The sequence below is a fragment of the Branchiostoma floridae genome, chromosome 5 (assembly GCF_000003815.2).
Source record: "Branchiostoma floridae strain S238N-H82 chromosome 5, Bfl_VNyyK, whole genome shotgun sequence".
Classification (NCBI taxonomy): domain Eukaryota; kingdom Metazoa; phylum Chordata; class Leptocardii; order Amphioxiformes; family Branchiostomatidae; genus Branchiostoma; species Branchiostoma floridae.
Genome location: NC_049983.1, coordinates 21,336,574 through 21,355,917, shown reverse-complemented (window position 1 = coordinate 21,355,917; position 19,344 = coordinate 21,336,574). Strand labels below are relative to the sequence as shown.

The 19,344-nt window shown below is 41.0% G+C and overlaps 2 protein-coding genes across 2 annotated transcripts in view; both read left to right on the top strand.

Moving 5' to 3' along the window:
• The window catches only part of LOC118416503, a 1,371-nt gene extending 134 nt beyond the window's left edge, over positions 1-1,237 (top strand). Inside the window, exons 2-3 of the mRNA XM_035821625.1 lie at positions 260-526; positions 736-1,237. Of these exons, the coding sequence (XP_035677518.1) occupies positions 265-526; positions 736-926 (453 nt within the window). The 5' untranslated portion in view covers positions 260-264 and the 3' untranslated portion in view covers positions 927-1,237. The remainder of the gene's footprint in view (positions 1-259; positions 527-735) is intronic.
• Positions 1-19,344, top strand: part of LOC118416498 (plexin-A4-like) — a gene marked incomplete at its 3' end in the record, with an annotated part of 145,017 nt that overhangs the window by 31,805 nt on the left and 93,868 nt on the right. Inside the window, 2 exon segments of the mRNA XM_035821620.1 lie at positions 14,271-15,440; positions 16,720-16,902. Coding sequence (XP_035677513.1) covers positions 14,307-15,440; positions 16,720-16,902 — 1,317 coding nt within the window.

The following is a 19,344-nucleotide window of genomic DNA, read 5'->3' as shown; positions in this document are numbered from 1 at the left end:
TACATTATCCGCATCGCCCGTACGCGTATATGCCTTTAACATATAGGCATCACTGTATAAAATACTGAAACGAGAATCTTTATATTAGTAGGATGGGCGAATATCAAGAAATATATCGATTTTGTCTAGAATGCCTTGCCCTGTTACTTTTAGTAAACCAAGGCTTTTGAATGACGCCACTTGCTTCATTTTTTCCCACTGTGTGACACTGTGACTAATACATAAAACTTATACACCTGTCCCTATTTCACTTTTACAGGTAATATGGACGGCACTGCTACACCGGTTAGCTCCAAGCGGAAGAGGTATTGTGGCCACTGCAAAGCTTATAAGCCTGCACGTACCTATTTCCGACACAAGAACGACTACTTCAACGCGGCTACGGGGCAGTGGAAGCAGGCCAAGGCTGACGAAACACGGCCCGCGCGGCCCCTGTTCCGGAGCCCTGTAAACGTGCCTGATCCGCTGCTGAACTCGAGCAGCAGTAGCGCTGAGAGTGATTCAGACGCAGAAACGACCGCAAATGGTAAGGGAAATTTAATATTAAGTTTACAAAGTCAAAATCTATTTTTTCAGGTCCCAGTAATGATATATACATTAGTCGGTGACTGAATATAGTCGAACGTTACCGAATATCTGAACAATCGTACTTTTCACTTTGTTAAAGGCTGTAAACATTCAGTCAATTTATGATGATTGGCAAATTTAATACATGCCGTAACACTCTTTTACCAGGTGACCAGTCAAGTTCTGTCGTCGGTGCGAGCCCTTGCAACAGTTCGCAACAGTCGGTGTCGTCCAGCGATGAGTCCGTAAGTATTATATTCATGCTGTGGATTTGCTACAAGTTTCTAGTATTTCGTATGTATGCGTTGAAAACATTTGTTTCTTGTTTATCTGAGATTTATCAAAATGACCTATATTGACCACAACCCATAGAATGTTTTTGACTATACAGCCTTATAAATACCACGAACTAATATCAACTATATCGTACCTTTGAAATCAATGATGATTATGATTTTTGCGACAGTACTTGTACCGGTAAAAGGTGCTGTTTTACGCCAACGGGCGTGTACGCCACGGGCAGTTAGACGGGCTATATAGATACAGACGGTATAACAGAATCATGTTCTATTATATTAAAGCAGATTTAGTATTTATGAGTAAAAAGTACATAGCGCTTTCCGTAGAAAGAAAAGTTAGAAAAGTGTTCTTAAACATTTGCGATGTCGCCTTTTAGGAAGCTAGCTCATCTGAAGACAACTCAACCGATGAGAGCTCGTGGGAAGAAAGCTTGGACAGCGGTGATGAGCACGGGGAGGAGATTTGGGAGGGTCAGGAGTTGGAAGACCAGCTTCTGAAGAACCTCCACGCATCCGCCCTTGCTGACAGCTGTGAACGCCCGACAAAGACCTCCAGGGATGATCCTATCGTTACCTTGGTAACATGGCTGCTTACTTTTCTGTTGTTATGGCAAGCTCACAACCATGTCAGTGATAATGGTTTACAGCATCTTATCACTTTTCTGTGCCCCTGGCTTGACAAGCTAGGAATAAATCCTAACTATCTAGGCGGGCTGTCCTCCCTCTACATGACATGGAAAGTCTTGGGACTGAACAGGGATAACTTTACAAAGTACTGTGTGTGTCCTGACCCGAAATGTTGCAAACTGTTTGATATCGACAAGTTAAGTGAAACCGTCAATGGGACAGAGAAACCAAGACGGTGTGATAATGTAAGAATGGTACGAAACCGAAGTGTTAGATGCAATACATTGTTATCTAGGCAAGTCATAACTTCTGTTTCTGGTGTAAGGAAGTACTATCCTTTCAAGGTATACTGTATGAAGAGTGTGATAGAAACACTTGAGTCATTTGTAAAAAGGAAAGGATTTGAGGAGAAATGTGAGCTATGGAGGGATAGAGACATGTCAGATCAGGAATTACTAGGAGATGTGTTTGATGGACAGGTTTGGCGTGATTTCCAAGAATGGAATGGGAAAGACTTTCTGTCAGCGCCGAGGAATTACGGCTTGATGCTAAATCTAGACTGGTTCCAACCATTCAAGCGCAGGAACGACTATTCTGTTGGGGCGATATATATGACGGTTATGAATCTGCCACGGAAAGAAAGGTTTAAAGTTGAAAACGTCATATTGGTTGGGATAATGCCAGCGCTAAAAAGCGAACCAAAATGTCTGACACATTTCCTTCAACCTATTGTAACAGAACTACAGTTTCTGTGGCAGGGAGTTCATTTCACGTCGTATATGTCCCCCAAGTTTCCTCTGAAGTTTCGAGCTGCTCTCCTTTGCTGCGCTGCTGATATTCCGGCTGCTAGAAAACTGTGCGGTTTTCTAGGGCACGCAGCAAAAATTGGTTGTTCTAAATGTAAGAAGAAATTTGAGAAGGTTGGTAAGAAAACAAACTATTCTGGATTCGACAAAGCCAGTTGGCATTTGCGAAGCGACGCGCAGCACAGGAGAGAAGGATTACAAGTACAGAGCTGCTGTAATGTGACTAGGAGGAAAGAGCTTGAAAAGTCTTTCGGTACACGCTACACACCATTAATGGATCTTGAGTACTACCAAAGTGTTCGATTCTGTATCTTGGATCCTATGCACAACCTTTTTCTTGGAACGGCTAAGAGAATGTTCAAGCTTTGGATAGACCGTGAAATTCTGACTAAAACTAAGCTCAACAAATTAGAGAAACGCATAGGAACAATAAATCTTCCAAGCGGAATTGGGCGTCTTCCAACCAGAATTACCTCAAATTATGGGTCTTTCACTGCTGACGAGTGGAAGAATTGGACACTGTATTATAGTATGTATTGTTTGCACGACTTGTTGCCACAAGAACATTACCAATGTTGGCAAATGTTTGTCTTGACTTGTCAGCGTCTGTGCAAACCCGCGGTTAGTCGCGCCGACATAGACTGGGCAGATTCGGCTTTTGTAATGTTTGGGAAAAAGGTGGAAAGGCTGTTTGGCGAACTGTCCATCACACCCAATATGCATCTACATTGCCATTTGAAAGACTGTATTCTTGATTATGGCCCTATGCATGGTTTTTGGCTGTTCAGCTTTGAGAGGTACAATGGCCTGTTGGGTTCAGAGACCACAAACAACAGGGAAGTTGAACTCCAAATAATGAGGAAATTCCTCATTAGTGATTTTGCACATAATCTCCCTTTACCTAGCTACCTAAGTGACGTCTTTGGTCCTATATTTGAAAGATTTAGTCCAAAAGACAAAGTAGCTGATGTGCCAAGTGAAAAAGAAAGAATGTTGTTGAAAATGTGTGCCTCCCGCTATATCTCAAACTTTGATTGGTCAGCTGACGAACAGACAATCAAACTCCCGCCCGTGTTTACTAGAAATGCACTGTCGCCAGATGACAAAGAGTTCCTGCATAATACGTATAATGAGATGTACCCTAACAAGGAAATAAATGCCTCAAACCTGGCAACAGTTGTTAGAAAGTACGGAACTTGTCAAGTTGGGCAGGAACTGTTTGGCTCTAGGATAGCAGCTAGGTCAAGTAGAGCAGCGTACGTCATGGCTGCGTGGTTGGGTGAAAACGGAAACATTGATTCAAGCTCTGAACACAGGCCTGGTGTAATTCAGAACTTTTATGCACACTCTGTGGAAATCGGTGGGGAGGTGAAATGCCATGTGTTTGCAGTAGTTCGCTGGTATAGGACATCTCCCTGTAAGTCTGACATTGGAAACGGGAAGCCGTTTACTGTATGGGAGAAGTCAACCGAAGTTGGCGGCCCGGCTTCGTTCATACCCGTGCAGAGACTGTATCGAAAATCTGCATGGGCAGAGACTGTAATGGACGGGAAAAAAGTTGTCGTTGTCTGCCCAATTGCTAGAAAAACTTTGCTATAGAATGGGTGAATGACATCTACTGTTGTATGTAGATTGTGTATATAGATCTTAAACTTGTGAATATGATGTATCTAGAATTGCCAACATTAGAAGTTGACTTGTTAGGCAGTAAGGACATGAGCACATTCCTTGATAAGCATTAGAAAATACACACTGCTGGGTTATTGACGATACTAGTATATAGGGATGTATAAACTATTGTACATACTGTATTTTACTGATACGCACATGTTCTTCTTCTATGTATAAATACTTGGGTCATACAAACATACAAGTGAGGCCGATCGAGGCTTTGTAATATACAAATCGCCATATTGGTATTTACTGAACGTGTTTATTACCTGATCCAACACGGAAAGAAAGTAACGCATTGTAATTATTGTGAATGTACCTTTTGACTGTTTGAATTTGTACTATTGAACGACACTACTAGTATAAAACTGTCAACATGGTTGGGTCTGACATATATTTTGTGTTGTTGCAATTTTAATAAAATCAAAAGCAAATCAACTGTGACATCGTCCTGTCTGATATTCGTGCGTTAAGAAAGTGCAGATTATTTCATGGTAGAACTTGAAACCCCACTGGTACCATATCTAACACCCCGGGGCCATTCCACAAGAACGGCGACCTTTATGATCAGAACAAAATTAGCGCTTGCCCTGCGCCACCTTGGTTTTTCTAATGACTACGCCTGCAAATTCTTTGGATAATTAAACTGCTGTTTTTGGAAACTTTCTATTCTAGACGTCTTACATAAGTTGCATCACACTTGTTCTTCCACATTTCGTGACCGATCATACTAATACCTTTCAATGCCACGAATACACATTTTTTTCACAAACAAAAAATGTTTCCGAAAAGCTTACATTTTATTCTTTCAACATGCGCAGTAGTTCGGTCGCCAATTGCTAGAACGTCAGTCTCAATGTGTATATGTCTACTAGTAGGCAATTTAAACGTATTTTGCAATTTACTAGTACGTACAGTGTTATGTTTTCTCCTGAAACGTTTGGACCAGATTCAAAATGGCGGCTACCTTGTGAGCCTTGCGGTGTTGTTTGTTTTGTCAAATCAAGGTACTTGGTCAATTTCTGCCTTGTTTGTCTCTAGATATAGCTCGGAACACGAAATGTACAGTTTATTCAACGTTTCCTCGTACAGTTGAAATTTTTCAGAATCAAGTGAAGGTGGCTATGAACATCACACCGCTTGACCAAAACAAAGTGCTTTGATAAAAGGGCAAACAAACTTTAAAAGCTTCTTGTTACAAATTCAGCGGAAGCGGCCATTTTGCATTCGCGGAGCGCCCCAAGCGTGATCTCCCGCGACATTCAAACTATGAAAGAGAAACAAACATTTATGGGTTTGAACCTTCTTGCTAGGGTCAAACTGGAAAATGTCAAATTGTTGACATGAGCGTTATGAAGAACCAATAGCAACAATTTTCTGTTGTTTCTAATTTTATATATTGTTGTAAAGTTTAGGAATTAATCGAAACAAAGTTGGCGTCCGACGGGTATTGTCAACTCCTTTCACTCTGCAGCGCTTTTATCTAATAATAAATAGTTTGCAGAAAGCATGAACGTTATGGGATCCTGTACCAACGACTTTCTGTTGTATCTACCATATAATTTGGCATTTAACTTCCTTTAAAGTTAAAGAATTAATCCAAACAAAGACGGCGTGGGTTAACGTTGAGCCAATTATAGATTGTAAACAAAGAAAAATCCTGCTCGGAACTAGTTTGTTTTTATGAACTTGCTTGCTCTCTTTTCCAAATTCAACACGCTCAGTTCGGTCGCCAGCGGCTAGAACGCCAGTCACAATGTATATAGGCCGCATGCCTAGGCAATTTAAACTTATTTTACGAATTACGTAGAGTGTTACGTTTCCCCTAGAACGTCTAGACGCCTCAAACCAGATCCAAAATGGCGGCGATATTCCGCCTCCCGGCGGTTGTTTGTTTTGTCAAATCAAGGTACTTGGTCAAATTCTGCCTTGTTTATCTCCAGATATAACTCGAAACATGAAATGTACAGTTTTCTTGTAATGTTGACATTTTTCAGAGTTAAGTGAAGGTGGCAATGAACAACACACCGCTTGACCAAAATCAAGTGCTTTGATAAAAGGGCAAACAAACTTTAAAAGCTTCTTGTTACAAATTCAGCGGAAGCGGCCATTTTGCATTCGCGGAGCGCCCCAAGCGTGATTTCCCGCGACATTCAAACTATGAAAGAGAAACAAATATTTATGGATTTTGAACCTTCTTGCTAGGGTCAAACTGGAAAATGTCAAATTGTTGACATGAGCGTTATGAAGAACCAATAGCAACAATTTTCTGTTGTTTTTTATCCTATATATTGTTGTAAAATTTAGGAATGAATCGAAACAAAGTTGGCGTCCGACGGGAAATTGTCAACTCCTTGCACTCTGCAGCGCTTTTATCTAATAATAAAGAGTTTGCAGAAAGCATGAACGTTATGGGATCCTGTACCAACGACTTTCTGTTGTATCTACCATATAATTTGGCATTTAACTTCCTTTATAGTTAAAGAATTAATCCAAACAAAGACGGCGTGGGTTAACGTTGAGCCAATTATAGATTGTAAACAAAGAAAAATCCTGCTCGGAACTAGTTTGTTTTTATGAACTTGCTTGCTCTCTTTTCCAAATTCAACACGCTCAGTTCGGTCGCCAGCGGCTAGAACGCCAGTCACAATGTATATAGGCCGCATGCCTAGGCAATTTAAACTTATTTTACGAATTACGTAGAGTGTTACGTTTCCCCTAGAACGTCTAGACGCCTCAAACCAGATCCAAAATGGCGGCGATATTCCGCCTCCCGGCGGTTGTTTGTTTTGTCAAATCAAGGTACTTGGTCAAATTCTGCCTTGTTTATCTCCAGATATAACTCGAAACATGAAATGTACAGTTTTCTTGTAATGTTGACATTTTTCAGAGTTAAGTGAAGGTGGCAATGAACAACACACCGCTTGACCAAAGTCAAGTGCTTTGATAAAACTCAAACAAACTTTAAAAGGTTCTTGTTATAAATTCAGCGGTAGCGGCCATTTTGTATTCGCGGAGTGCTCCAAGCGCGATTATCCGCGACATTCAAACTACGAAAAAGAAACAAAAATGTATGCATTTTGGAGCTTCTTGCTAGGGTCAAACTGGAAAATGTCAAATCCACGCACTGTGCAGCGTCTTATGGTATCCAGTATCAACGTTTTTTGTTGCGTCTACGGTATTTGATAGTGTTTTCAAGTTTAGGAATGAATTCAAACAAAGATGGCGTGGGTTAGCCGGTGGACTTATAAACAAAAGAAAAGGCCCACTCGGAACTACATGTTGTTTGTTTTTATGGACTAGTGACGCTTACTCTCTTTAAACCCTCTGCTAATCACAATTTGTGAGCTATTATTATCTGCATTGGATTGGCCGATCTTTGGGTATTGTGCAGGTATTTACAGGGCTGAAAACGTGCCCTATTCTAGAGAATTAGTTACCACATCGTTAAACCAAGTACCAGTAGTTGTATTATGGTTTGTTTTGTTTTGCTTAGACTGGTAGGCCGGGACTCCTACGTGTCGCCTTTGAATTGGCTATATAATCGATGTCCTGTTACGTTTCAAAATTGCTTTGTATATATCAATAGATCAAACTACATTTTTGCTTGAACATACAGACAATGCATACTAGTAATAGGTGTCTCTATTTATGTGTAGTTTTTAAAAGTCGTTGTAAGAACACAAAGTCCGCTCCTCCTATTGCCTGCTCAGGCGTGTCCGCAGAGGCTTTTGAATAAACTATGATGTGACCAGAAGTCAAGGAGTGTAGTTTTCAAAATTCATTGATTGAAGAGTACAATTGCCAGTAAAACTAATGAGAGTCTACCCCACACTTTAAGTAGCTTAAACGAAGCTTAAATAAATAGCTTTAAACTATATTTAAGGACGCTTAATGGTATCGTATATAAACGAATTAAAATGCAGAGTAAATTGATGGTTATTTTAGTCAGTATATATCTATAATGTGTTGGCAAAACTGCACAAATTACTGTTATATCTTTAATGCATAGTTAAGTGACCTTAAGGAACAAGTAAAGTTACTTATATCTTTAAGTGAACTTAACGATTTTCTTAAATGTGTCGTAAAGATTGACTTTTAGTTGTGGCATTTCCGACTTCGTAAATGTAGCTTAAAGATAACTTAATTATATTCAAATGTTTAAGCTTCATTTACGAATCACATTAAGTATGCTTAAATATCCGATTTGGTGCAGTGCTTTGTCTATGCGCACCTGCTGCCATCGTGAACATTAAGTTCCGAGAACAAGTTAAATTTTCTCAGACCGTGAAAGTTTGGTACCGTGAAGACAAAGTGAATTACAGTACCAGTAAATGTGTTTTTGATTACTTGAATGTTGTGTTTGTTTGAGCCTTTCTGTGTATCTGTAGCCCAATGTGGATCTGGTATGTGGTAGTGGCTGGTTATATTACAACAAAGCACTGACTTGTCAAACCCTAGTCCTGCATTATATATCCAACTTCAAGCTTTGCTATAGGCTGTCCTATTGTTTACATGAAGGCATCCTGCATGACTAGTGTTTTATACAGCTCAATACCCATAGCTTCCTATTTGTAAGGTAGGATAGATGAGCAAATATGATATACCCAATACACCTATAACATTACAGTAGGGGCAACTGGTTTGAAAAGCTTTTTCATGGCTGTGACCCTGTAAACCCTGTGTTGTGTACCTGTTTGATATGCTTTCTTGACACCTGTCGGAAGCATACTAGACAGCACAAGTACCGTAGATTAAGTATTGCTATTATCAGTTTACAGGTGTAGCATTTCTCCTTTCCTCTTTCATCAATACACCTGGAGAAGAACCAGATAGACCTGAGTATGAGATTGGGCTGAGAGATCGTTCAGTATAATGAGAGCATTGTCTGAAAATAGGGATACCGTGCCAATGTTTAACATTAGTATTATAGATGATGTTGTATCTGACTTGTGTGATGTATTTGCAACTTCTCCTTGCTTGGAGGACTACTATGCTAAGGGCCTGGTGTCTTGCCCTTCAAGTCAGCCATCATCCTGTGCATTCAAGAAACTATTGATATTGACCTATGTACTAGTTAGGAGCCAGCCATTTATCACTGCTGGTTCACCATTGATTTTTGTTGGCTCTAAAAATTGGTGGGGGCCACCTGTCTCCGCTAATGAGGCACTTGCATGACCCAGTTTGGTCCTTCAACAGACGTGTCTCTTTGCAGCCAAGGTCTGAATGGCAAAGCATACATATTACCAGGAAGGAGTAATCATCCCACCACACCAGCAGGCAATTCATTAGTGTCTGACCTGGCTAAAATGAGAGATTTTTCAAGATCTAATTTGTTGCCTAAGGCCATTTGTTGTCTAAGGCCATTTCTGCCCAGGTAAGAGCTGCTATAACTTGCTTGTGCATTATTTATGTGGAAGACATGTTCTTGACATTTGGAAGGCATCTGCATCTTGTTGGTAGTGAATCATGAAATAAAGGTATCTTTTGGAATAAGTTTCCATGAATAGTAGATGGCACTTGCATGGATATCTAATGCAAGTCACACGCTGCTATATCCTTGGAAAAAGAATGAAAATTGCAGCTGTAAGGATGCAAATCCTGTCGAGAAAATTGTGATTGTAAGTTGAAATGGACATTTGTAACTGATGTGCATTAGAACTTAAGTTTGGCATCTGTTTGGTGAAGCGCTGGTTTATCATTCATGGGTTGTCTGTACTTTTGACTTTAAACTTCCTTTGGGCCTGTGTGTATCTATCTGCTGGAATGTGCTGGAAGCCTTAGGGACTCCAGTAAAATGGACACTTGAATGTCCTGCTCCAAGATCCAACAAATACATCTTTGCGAAGTTTGTGTGAAAGTCAGTCAAGTAGCTGAGAAGTCTGGGACATGTTTCTCTCAGGGGAGTGCTATCTGTTTCCTGAACTTGACCTGAACATGCCCTGGGCAGACATGAGGCAGACAGCCAATAGTTAGGGGAAGTAAGGTACTAGGCGTTGGCTGGTGAGGGAGATAGCAGTGCCGCCACACTTGATTCGAGGTCCTCTGCTATGTGACATTGTTTGGCAAAAGTGGTTCAGGGCTAACCAGTAACGGCAGTATCACGGCGCCTCCAGAGAAAGTGATATTTCCTCAGTGCCTGACGTATTGTTGGAGGAATGCAGGAAGAATGCGGTGATGTAACTTAGTATTTGCCCACCTGTATAGGGTGTGGGTTCTTGCTTCCTAACTACCATGCCCCTACTAACCTCCTAGTGTTTAGGGTCAGTGCAAAGCTGTGTGCTTAGGTATGAAGTGTGGTGTCAGTTACTCAGTCTCACATGTGATTGGACTAGGACAGCAGACAGACTCACCAGGTACGTTCTCACCTGCGAAACAAGCAACAGACTCGAAAGTTCTATTTCACTTCTGTGCACCCTGCCAGTTTTAAAACTACACAGAAGAGAGGGGGTGTTTGCAAGGTTTGTCTGGTAATTATACACTTGCAGAGAAACTGATAATTAGGAGAGTTAGCATGTTGGGACATGCTGCGCCGTACTGTTAACATTATTACAGGTGTAGCGCTCATTGGTGGTTAAGTACGCAGAAAGGTAAGCAGCAGATTGCTATGTTTCTACAGTGTCATTTTCTGCAAGTCTATAACTACTTCCTATAATTCATACTATAAATGTAGGGATGACTGTGTTTAAGGGATACATCAGTCTACAGGAACTAGTTTGGGATTGACCAGGTGACCTCCAGTTTAGGAAGGATCCATTACCTTCAGCCAAGAATAATGTTTCCCTTCTGATAACCATAGATTGAAGGACACATGGCATATCCACATGTTGCGTTATTTCTGTAAAGATGTTTGGTGAACCTGTAGTAAGACTATGTTTGCCTAAATGTTGTTTGCTTGAGTAGTTAGTCCTGTTTTAGTGGCAAGCCCTGTTCTCTCCAGCAGAAAAGCAGGCAGCCATTTATGCTGTGTAAACTCTTGTAGCACTGTTCAAACTTTGAAACAGGAGTGTCGTGATCCCATGCACTGTGGACATAGTTGTACACCAGGTTGAATGCTGGGAAAAGGTGCTGTAGTACCTGTCACAGGTGGTTGGTTCGAGCTAGTTTACAGAAGTGCTGGTGTGTGAAATAACTGAAACAAACTGGAGGACTGCATTGTGTTGATATATACCAGATAGGGTAATCAGTCTACTGTCCTGTTTGTAAAGATAAGACTGTGTTCCTGGAGGTTGTAAGGTCACTGAATACCTGCCTCCTCTTGCATGAATAGATCTTGACATGAGCTCTTGATTGTATTCTAGCTTCCTCAGTAAGAAAGAGTGCCAGTATATGTTTAACACTGCTGGGATCATAGGGACCAAGGTTTCCAGGATTTTCAGAGATTATGGTGTTTGTGGAACTTAAAGATAACTGCAGTCTGTGACAAGGGATCTGTGGTAGGTACAGGTGTATCAGGTTACAGGTGACCCTTCCTGATAAAAACCTGTCTGTGAAACGGAATCTATAAAAACATGTAAGTGTGCTCACTACACTATGATCTTCTAACATTAACAAGGACTGATACAAGAGCTATTTAGGTCAGGCTTCCTTTTGGACACAGTCAGACAGTGCAATCTTCTGTCTGGCTTTAACAAGCAGTATTGGGATGGGTGTGGCCCAAGGCCAGGAAAGATGCATGTACGAGTAATGCAATTTACAGGTGGTTGTTTATTAGTTGTATTAGAATATGATTGAATCTTGTTGTGTAAAGTGCAGATTTTATGTGTAACTTTCATTGAGCCCTTGATGTACTGATTGTTCACAATCTATTATTAGACTTCTTCCGACCAAATCCAGATTTGACCCTTTCAGCCCAGGGCCAATTAGACCTTGGTGCACTAATGGGCTTCACACTTGGAGAGTTAATTAGCAAAAGCCCCAGTCCAAATCCACAAGTTTAGTTACTCCATTTGGTGCCATGTAGGTGTATATGCGATAAAAGCCTCCACAAGTTAGCTTACGGGTTTGCATGTGTACATGTAGCATACCATGCCAACTAGCCTGTCCTCACCTCCGTCCAGATGTGCTGACTTCACCTGTAGTCGATCTGTGACTTACATGAAAGACTTCTTTTTGTGAAACTTTTGACTCGTGAAGAAATGGTCACTGGGAGATCATGCCATTGAGTCCCAGACAGTAGCAGTTTATTTATCTAGTCTGGAATGAGCATGGAGGTAATTACTTGAACTTGATTGAGCAAAGTAAACTTAAAACTACTTGTTGGTAAAAAATATATTCTCTAAGATAGGACTAGGAGCTACACAACGCATTAGATAGATATGGTAATCTAGTTGAACTGGGAATGGTAAGTCCATATGCCACAATGCCAAAGGTTATGTACATGTACATTCAAATAATACCTGAGGCCATACGGTATCACATTCTGTCAGTTTCCAGCTGGGCACAAGGTAATAAGCCCAGAGCAAATCAGCTCACATCTCAAGTACCCTAAAGAATGTCCAAGAATTGGCAATGATTGACACTTTGTTTCATGTTCAACATTGACATTATGCCAATAATGCTGCTTTCATCACACAAGACTTTACCAAGATGTTAGTTGCAGGCAGACACCAGACCACCTGTATGAAGCCCTACAATATACCTGCCCACAGAGGACACTCTGTCTCTGGATTTGACCTTCTCTCAGACCTTAATAAGTCTTAACCATGTGAGTAGGTTATGTGCAGTAAAAGCTCCCTTTCCAGAAATCTCTATGTACAAGCTTTGCAGTGAGTCCCTTCTGTTGATACTAGGCGAAGTCCTGCATTTTCAGGGTATTAAGTCTTTAGGAAACAGATTATGTATGGGTTTAGTTCAGCTATAATTACCCAGCTGGCTTTCAGTGATGCCTGTGCCATTCATTACTCTCCACTGCAAGCACCCCACCTTGTCGACGAGGATTTAGTGGAGGAAAGTTCTGCATGTACTTTTCTGAAAAGTCCTGTCCACACAGATGTCCGTAAGTTGTTTGGTGTTGTTAGGAACTTCACCTTCCTTTCCTGTTGACTTCTGGCTCTGGCTTTGTGGTCTATTCAGCCACAATTGCACTCGGCAAATAGTACAACGGTGCAAGCTCTTTAGAAAGTTAAAAGGGTTTAGCATTCCTGAAGTGCCAGAATGTAGAAAATGCCTTGTATGTGTGCGGCACTACAGTGGGGCAATGGTGCTTGACTTGGGCATTTGGGAGGAGCAAGAAATTCCTTTCCTTCCATGTGATGTTTGGAGGGTCTTTGTAATCAATAATATCAAACAGTTTGGTAGCTACCAACTCACCTTGCTGTAAAATTAGAGTCACAAGCTTCCTTATCAGTCAGCATCGGTCACACATTTCTTTACACCTGTTTGAATGTATGTATCAGTAGTGTAATAGACCATGCCTATATATCTGTAAGGTATTTCAGTTTTACTTATTAAAAAAACCCAGCTTCACTGCTGAATTCTGTATTAGAATCCAGCATAGCAATGTCACAATTTTGTTGAGGCTCTCTGGGACTCAAGTTGAATTTCACTGTGTGGTCCAAATGGTACGGACTGATTTCCCTTGAAACTTGAAGTGACATGAGTGACATTCTGGGAGTCGGCCTCTTAGAGAAACTAGATTTCTGTTGCCGACTCCCCTCAGATTTTACCTGATCTGTAAAGTTGAATAAATAAATAAATAGACTTTCTTTATTTTGCAAAAGTCTGGATGGCTCCTTCCTTGGAGGATGTTGCAAGGTGCCTCTAAGTAAGGGGACCTCGTTAAAGACTTGAATGGCCGTCATGCAGGGGTTATGGGAAGGCTGGTCTGTTTGAAAACAGCAGTAACGTCCTGGCCATTCCCAAGTTTATGTGTGCTCCATATAACCCTTGTTTATGAAGGGTAACAACAAAAGGCAGGATTCAATCAGGCTTCAGCTTTAATAGGAAGTAATTTCAACATGCTTAACATTACCTTCATCTTTATAGGCATGTGGCAGGTGGAAAACATGGCATTCTCTGAAGCAAATAATTTCAATCAGTTGACTAGACATAATAGCCTTGATGCCAGACTGTTTCCAGGGCCTATATAGCCCAACTCCTCAGCTCTAGGGCCAACATGGCCCCAAGTAAATTCTACAGCAGGTCTCCCTGAGTTAGACCTGTGCACGGTAGGTATTATTGAGATCGTGCCAGGGTCTGGTATCAAGGCTATTATGCATAGAATGATGTAATTGCTGTAGCAAAATCTTTCACTGTGTCATGCATCTGAACTAGTGTCATTTTTTTGTTTGTTTTGCAGACTTTGAGCATCAACTGATGAAGTAGGCTCTCCATCATGGCTTCTTTGCGGATCATCTGGGTAACCACAGTCATTTCTAGCGTCGTGCTATGCAATGTCTGCGCTGGACAGAAAACATTCCGTGTGGCCAGCTCAGCGGGCAGTTTCATCAATTTCGTGATGGACCCTGATACGAACTCCATATACATAGGAGCCAGCAACAAGATACTGAAACTTAGTAGGGACCTTGTGTTGGAATATGAGGTAAGCACAGGACCTGAGTTGGACAACCCGGCCTGTCTGCCTACCGGAGAGTGTACGTACGGCCGCCAGGTGACGGACAATGTGAATCAGGTGCTTGTGGTTGACACCAGTGCCAACAGGTTGATCTCCTGTGGAAGCGTGCTCCAAGGCAGCTGCCAGCTGAGGAAAAGGGACGACCTGTCTCTCATCGCGTATCCCAAGTCCGAGCCACATCATTTCATTGCTGCTAACAGTATGGACGGGTCAACATACGCATTCATCGCACCAGGACCGTCAGATCAGGGAGAGGTCCTTTACGTAGGCGTGTCCCGAACAGACCGAGGTTTGTTCAGCAACCCACCAACTGTATCCAGCAGAACAGTAGCTGCAGATAGCAACAATATCAACATTTTCAAGTTCGCCTCGTCAGACGAGTTTTCGGAGCCCAAAATCGACATGAACCCAAATGTTCTAAGCATATATCCAAATTTCAACATCAAGTATGTCTACGGTTTCAGTAGTGGATTTTACAGCTACTTTGTAACAGTACAGCCCGAGAGTTACAATGTTCCCAACGGACCCCTACTGTCCAAGATAGTGAGAATCTGTCATGATGACAACAAGTACCACTCTTACATTGAGCTCCCACTCATGTGTTCAGCCAACTCAGTGAACTACAATCTCGTGCAAGCAGCATATGTAGGAAAACCAGGAGCCATCTTGGCTGGAAACATGGGAGTAACTCCCAACGACGATGTGCTCTTTGCCGTCTTCTCTAAAAGCCAAAGTTCGTCGGATAATCCAACCTCGTCCTCTGCCCTTTGTGTATACACCATCAAAGACATCAACAGAGCCATGAGGGCACGGATACAAGACTGCTTCAACGGGAATGGCAATCTGGGAATAGACTGGAGCACAGGGACACTCAGCACAGAGTGTAGACAGAGTGTAAGTGGGAAGGGACCTTTTGACAGTATAATCTAATCCTTTTATCATTTTGATTTGTGAAATAGAATGTCGATATTACAGACTACATCTAAACTTTAAAGGACAGAGTTAATTCTTTTCCTTCATTTGTTGTAAGGAAAAAGTTTTTTTTTTAAATCAAAGATCAACTATTGACATTTACAGACTACGTTAAAGCGATCGATTCTTAGATGTAGCATATCACAATGTATTGATCATTTAGCACTAAAGCACTCTGAGAATCAGACCAGCCTCTGGCTTTAATCTCATAATTTTTTTACTTTTCAAACTCTTCACTAAGTCAGTAATATATAATGTGTTTCCATAGGCCTAGAGGGATATGATAATTCTCCTGAGATTAGGAGGTTTAGGGACTGTCTGTTGTCATATGAGTTATACTTTGACATATATGTAGATCAAGGGTGAAGGCCAATCAATAAATGCTATAGGACCGTGAAGTTTAGGTTTGGGTTTGAAATGTCATGAGCACAGATGTGTAGCATACAAAACAGCTGCTAGATTCGGTGTGCATTCATGTCTGTCAGTGTCAAGGTCTTCACTGATAAACACTAACTTCCCTTCAGTAGAAAATCTACCTCTAGTTAGACTCCAAACATGGTGGTGAATTCCAAAATTTTTTATCTCAAGGTGAATTGAAAGCAACTTGTGTTTAGCATACATGTCGGAGAGATATGCAAGGTTGGTCGCAGATTGGCAATGGCTGACAAGTTCATTTGATTAACCAGGATGCCTATGGAGTTGCTGGCATTTTTCCAAGAAATAGTGATTTAGCTATCTGAATGATTTCTGTTGGGTGATACGGTAGGTTGGATTATAGACTTCTGCTTCAGTTTCATACCAATGGTAAGATGTCACTACCATGAAATGCTTCAGGGAATGCAAGTGTCAAAAGCACAGAATAATATTCCTTTTAAAAAAAAAACTAGTTACTAATATGGCAGTGTGTAAATTTGATTACTTCATCAGATACTAATGAAAGGTTTCCAAGAGACAGATATTTTACTGAAGGTCTTAATTGAAATAGGATAGCAGATTTAGCAACCCTTTGCCCAACCCTGTAGAGAATTAATAGCCAATCCTAAGTCTGCTGAAGTTTCATAAGATAATTTTCCACAATATATGTATATGTTAGAGCATACGTTCTATTTATAAACATGGTAATGATAATTCTGTTGTTCAAAAAGGTAAAAGTTCAAATCTCCTCATTTGACTACTTTTATTATTTTTCTCTAATGTGCAGAATTTACCAATAAACGACGACTTCTGTGGGTTTGAGGTGAATCACCCCATGGGCGGCACCATGCCGATTCCTGCCCAGCCCGTCTACAGCACCGACTCGGCCACACTGACCGCGGTGACATCACTAGAGGTGCAGGAGTACACCGTGGTCTTTCTGGGCACCAGCAGAGGACATTTGAAGAAGGTAAGTCTTGGTAAAATATTCATTTTCAAATAGCTGTATGGCATTTAGGTTCCTAGTACTGTGCATATCAGGGATATTCCAAGCCTGAAGGCAAAATACTGTAAATGCGTTTAAGTTCACGGAGATTTAATTTCTCGGTAGCTGGAAAATGAACTTTTCGTGGTGGTTTTAATTTCGCGGTGGCACCATACACTGTAGTCTCTTACTGTTATGGAAAAATTTTCACGGTGGTTTTAAATTTGCGGTGAAGCGGCCGCCACGAAAACCTCGAACATTAATCCACCGCGAAAGTTTCTGCATTTACAGTACCCTTGGATGGACCCGTCTCTATTCACTACCAAAAGGATATTCATGGCTCCTTCATGGCCTCTTTCATATCATTAGTTGAAAGCAATGATATTGCCCTGAATTATAGAAAGACAAGAGTCTTTGCTAGTGACAGCATAAGTCCCTTCATGCGATCATACAAAACCACTTTATCCATCCTCAGAATGTTCTGATGTAGGGTTCAGCCCTCTCTCGATCTCTCTGTTGCCTTGGATTCAAAGCATTATGCAGAGTGTTCAGCCTGAGTGCACCAATGCACCCTGGGAAGTCACCTTTCTTCCGGGACATCTGGTGACCTTCCCTTCTAATGGCAAAGCACAGCAGCAAAAATCATAATCCAGCAAGATAGGGCTCAGGTGATGTCAGTGCCCAGTAGGGAACTTGGCACAAGTGAAGACTGTTAGGCTATGTCTATATTACCGAGGGGGGCCATCAGATAGATGTAGACATATGACTGTAGACAAATTGGTTTGTCTAAGTGCCAACAGTTTCATCTGTCTATCTCCAGATCAGACTAGCCAAGGTAGTTCTTGGTACTCCAATCTGGAGGCCAAGGAAATTGGCTCTTTGCATGCAAACTATGAAGCTTTCTTGTTGACTTGTCCTGATATATTTCCAACTCCAAATGAAAGACATTTGAACTACTGAATTGCTTATTTGTAACTGTCATTATTTAGAAGGCCAAAACAAAGTTATGACATTTGATTGAAATATAACCAAAGGATATGATGTATAAATGTATAAAACTTGAATTGATTATTCTGTTACTTGTTACTGGTTAGGACTTTCTAAGCATTAGTCGATTATCAAATGAATCTAATGTAGCTCCATCCCAAGAGAGACCAGATTTTGTTTGCAATTGACATGAGAAGTCAACAGAAATGGCTGACTGAAGGAAAATCATGCCACAATAGTATCATTGGAAATGTAATTAAAATTCTTTGGGGAGAGGATTGTAGATATAGGCCATCAGGCAATTATGGTTGAATACATCCCCAAGTGTAGACCTTTACCAGAAAATTAATAATTACTTGTACCCAAGCGACAGTTAGTAGGATGCGACATATGCTGGCTTACTTAAGCAATTTGGACTTCTATTATCATATCAATTGGTAGACATTGAATAAGAAAAAGTAGCATCACGTCAGTTAAAAAGAATTGCATTAGGGGGTGGTAAAAAACAATTACGATATGAAGTTAGAACACTCACACTCAAAAATTCCGGCAAAGAAAATTGCAACAACTATTCTCTCTTCCCATCTTTCAGTATCCTTCTTTGTTGCATGGAGGAATTAATACATCATGATATTGTGTTTCCCAGTCGAAATGCTGAACTTTATATGATGCACCATTCAGATGAATTTTTTATCTTAAGTGCTCGGTTCCAGGTAAGAAGATTTATAGTTTCTCATCGCAGTGTGCTCTTGTTTAAGTAGCCATTTTGTGTTCAAGTGCATTTAAAAATCCCCTGCACATAGTATTAGTTATGCATCAGTGCATACTGCTGGTCCTCAGAGAGGAGGGGAGCATGTTATTGGGTAGGAGCAATTTGCCTGGCAATGATGCTTGGGAACAGGCAGGCAGGCAGTGAATCATTAGGCAGCCCTCATTTGCATTGTGACATTAGGAAAGGTTGCTGGCTGCGTTTGTTGGGAGGAGATGGATAAAGCTGGTGACAAACAAGTCAAGCCTTTAATTGAAAAATTGTCACCATCCAAGTGAGATGTTTGCCTCATGTATTCCCCATGAATATTGCAGTAGATATTGGAGCAAATGAAGTGTAAAATGTTGTGCTTTGTGGCCAGAGAGCCAATACATGCACATGCATGGATGCAATGAGGACTTATTACCCATTCCAGATCAAGAAGAAATCTGGACAAATTAGCAAACTAATACAGGCTACTAGCCATAAGACACATTGGCTTGTCAGAAGAAGGAGGTAATGTGAAGACGTAAGTCGTTTTCCCCAGACATCTTGGCTCTACGGAGACTGTTTCTCCAGTATAATGTGATATCTGGTGGAATTAATTCTGCGAGGATGGCAGGCTTTATCGGAGTCCCTCATGCGTATGCTTTATTAATAGAAGGTCTGAGAATTACTGTATGGTTTTAAAA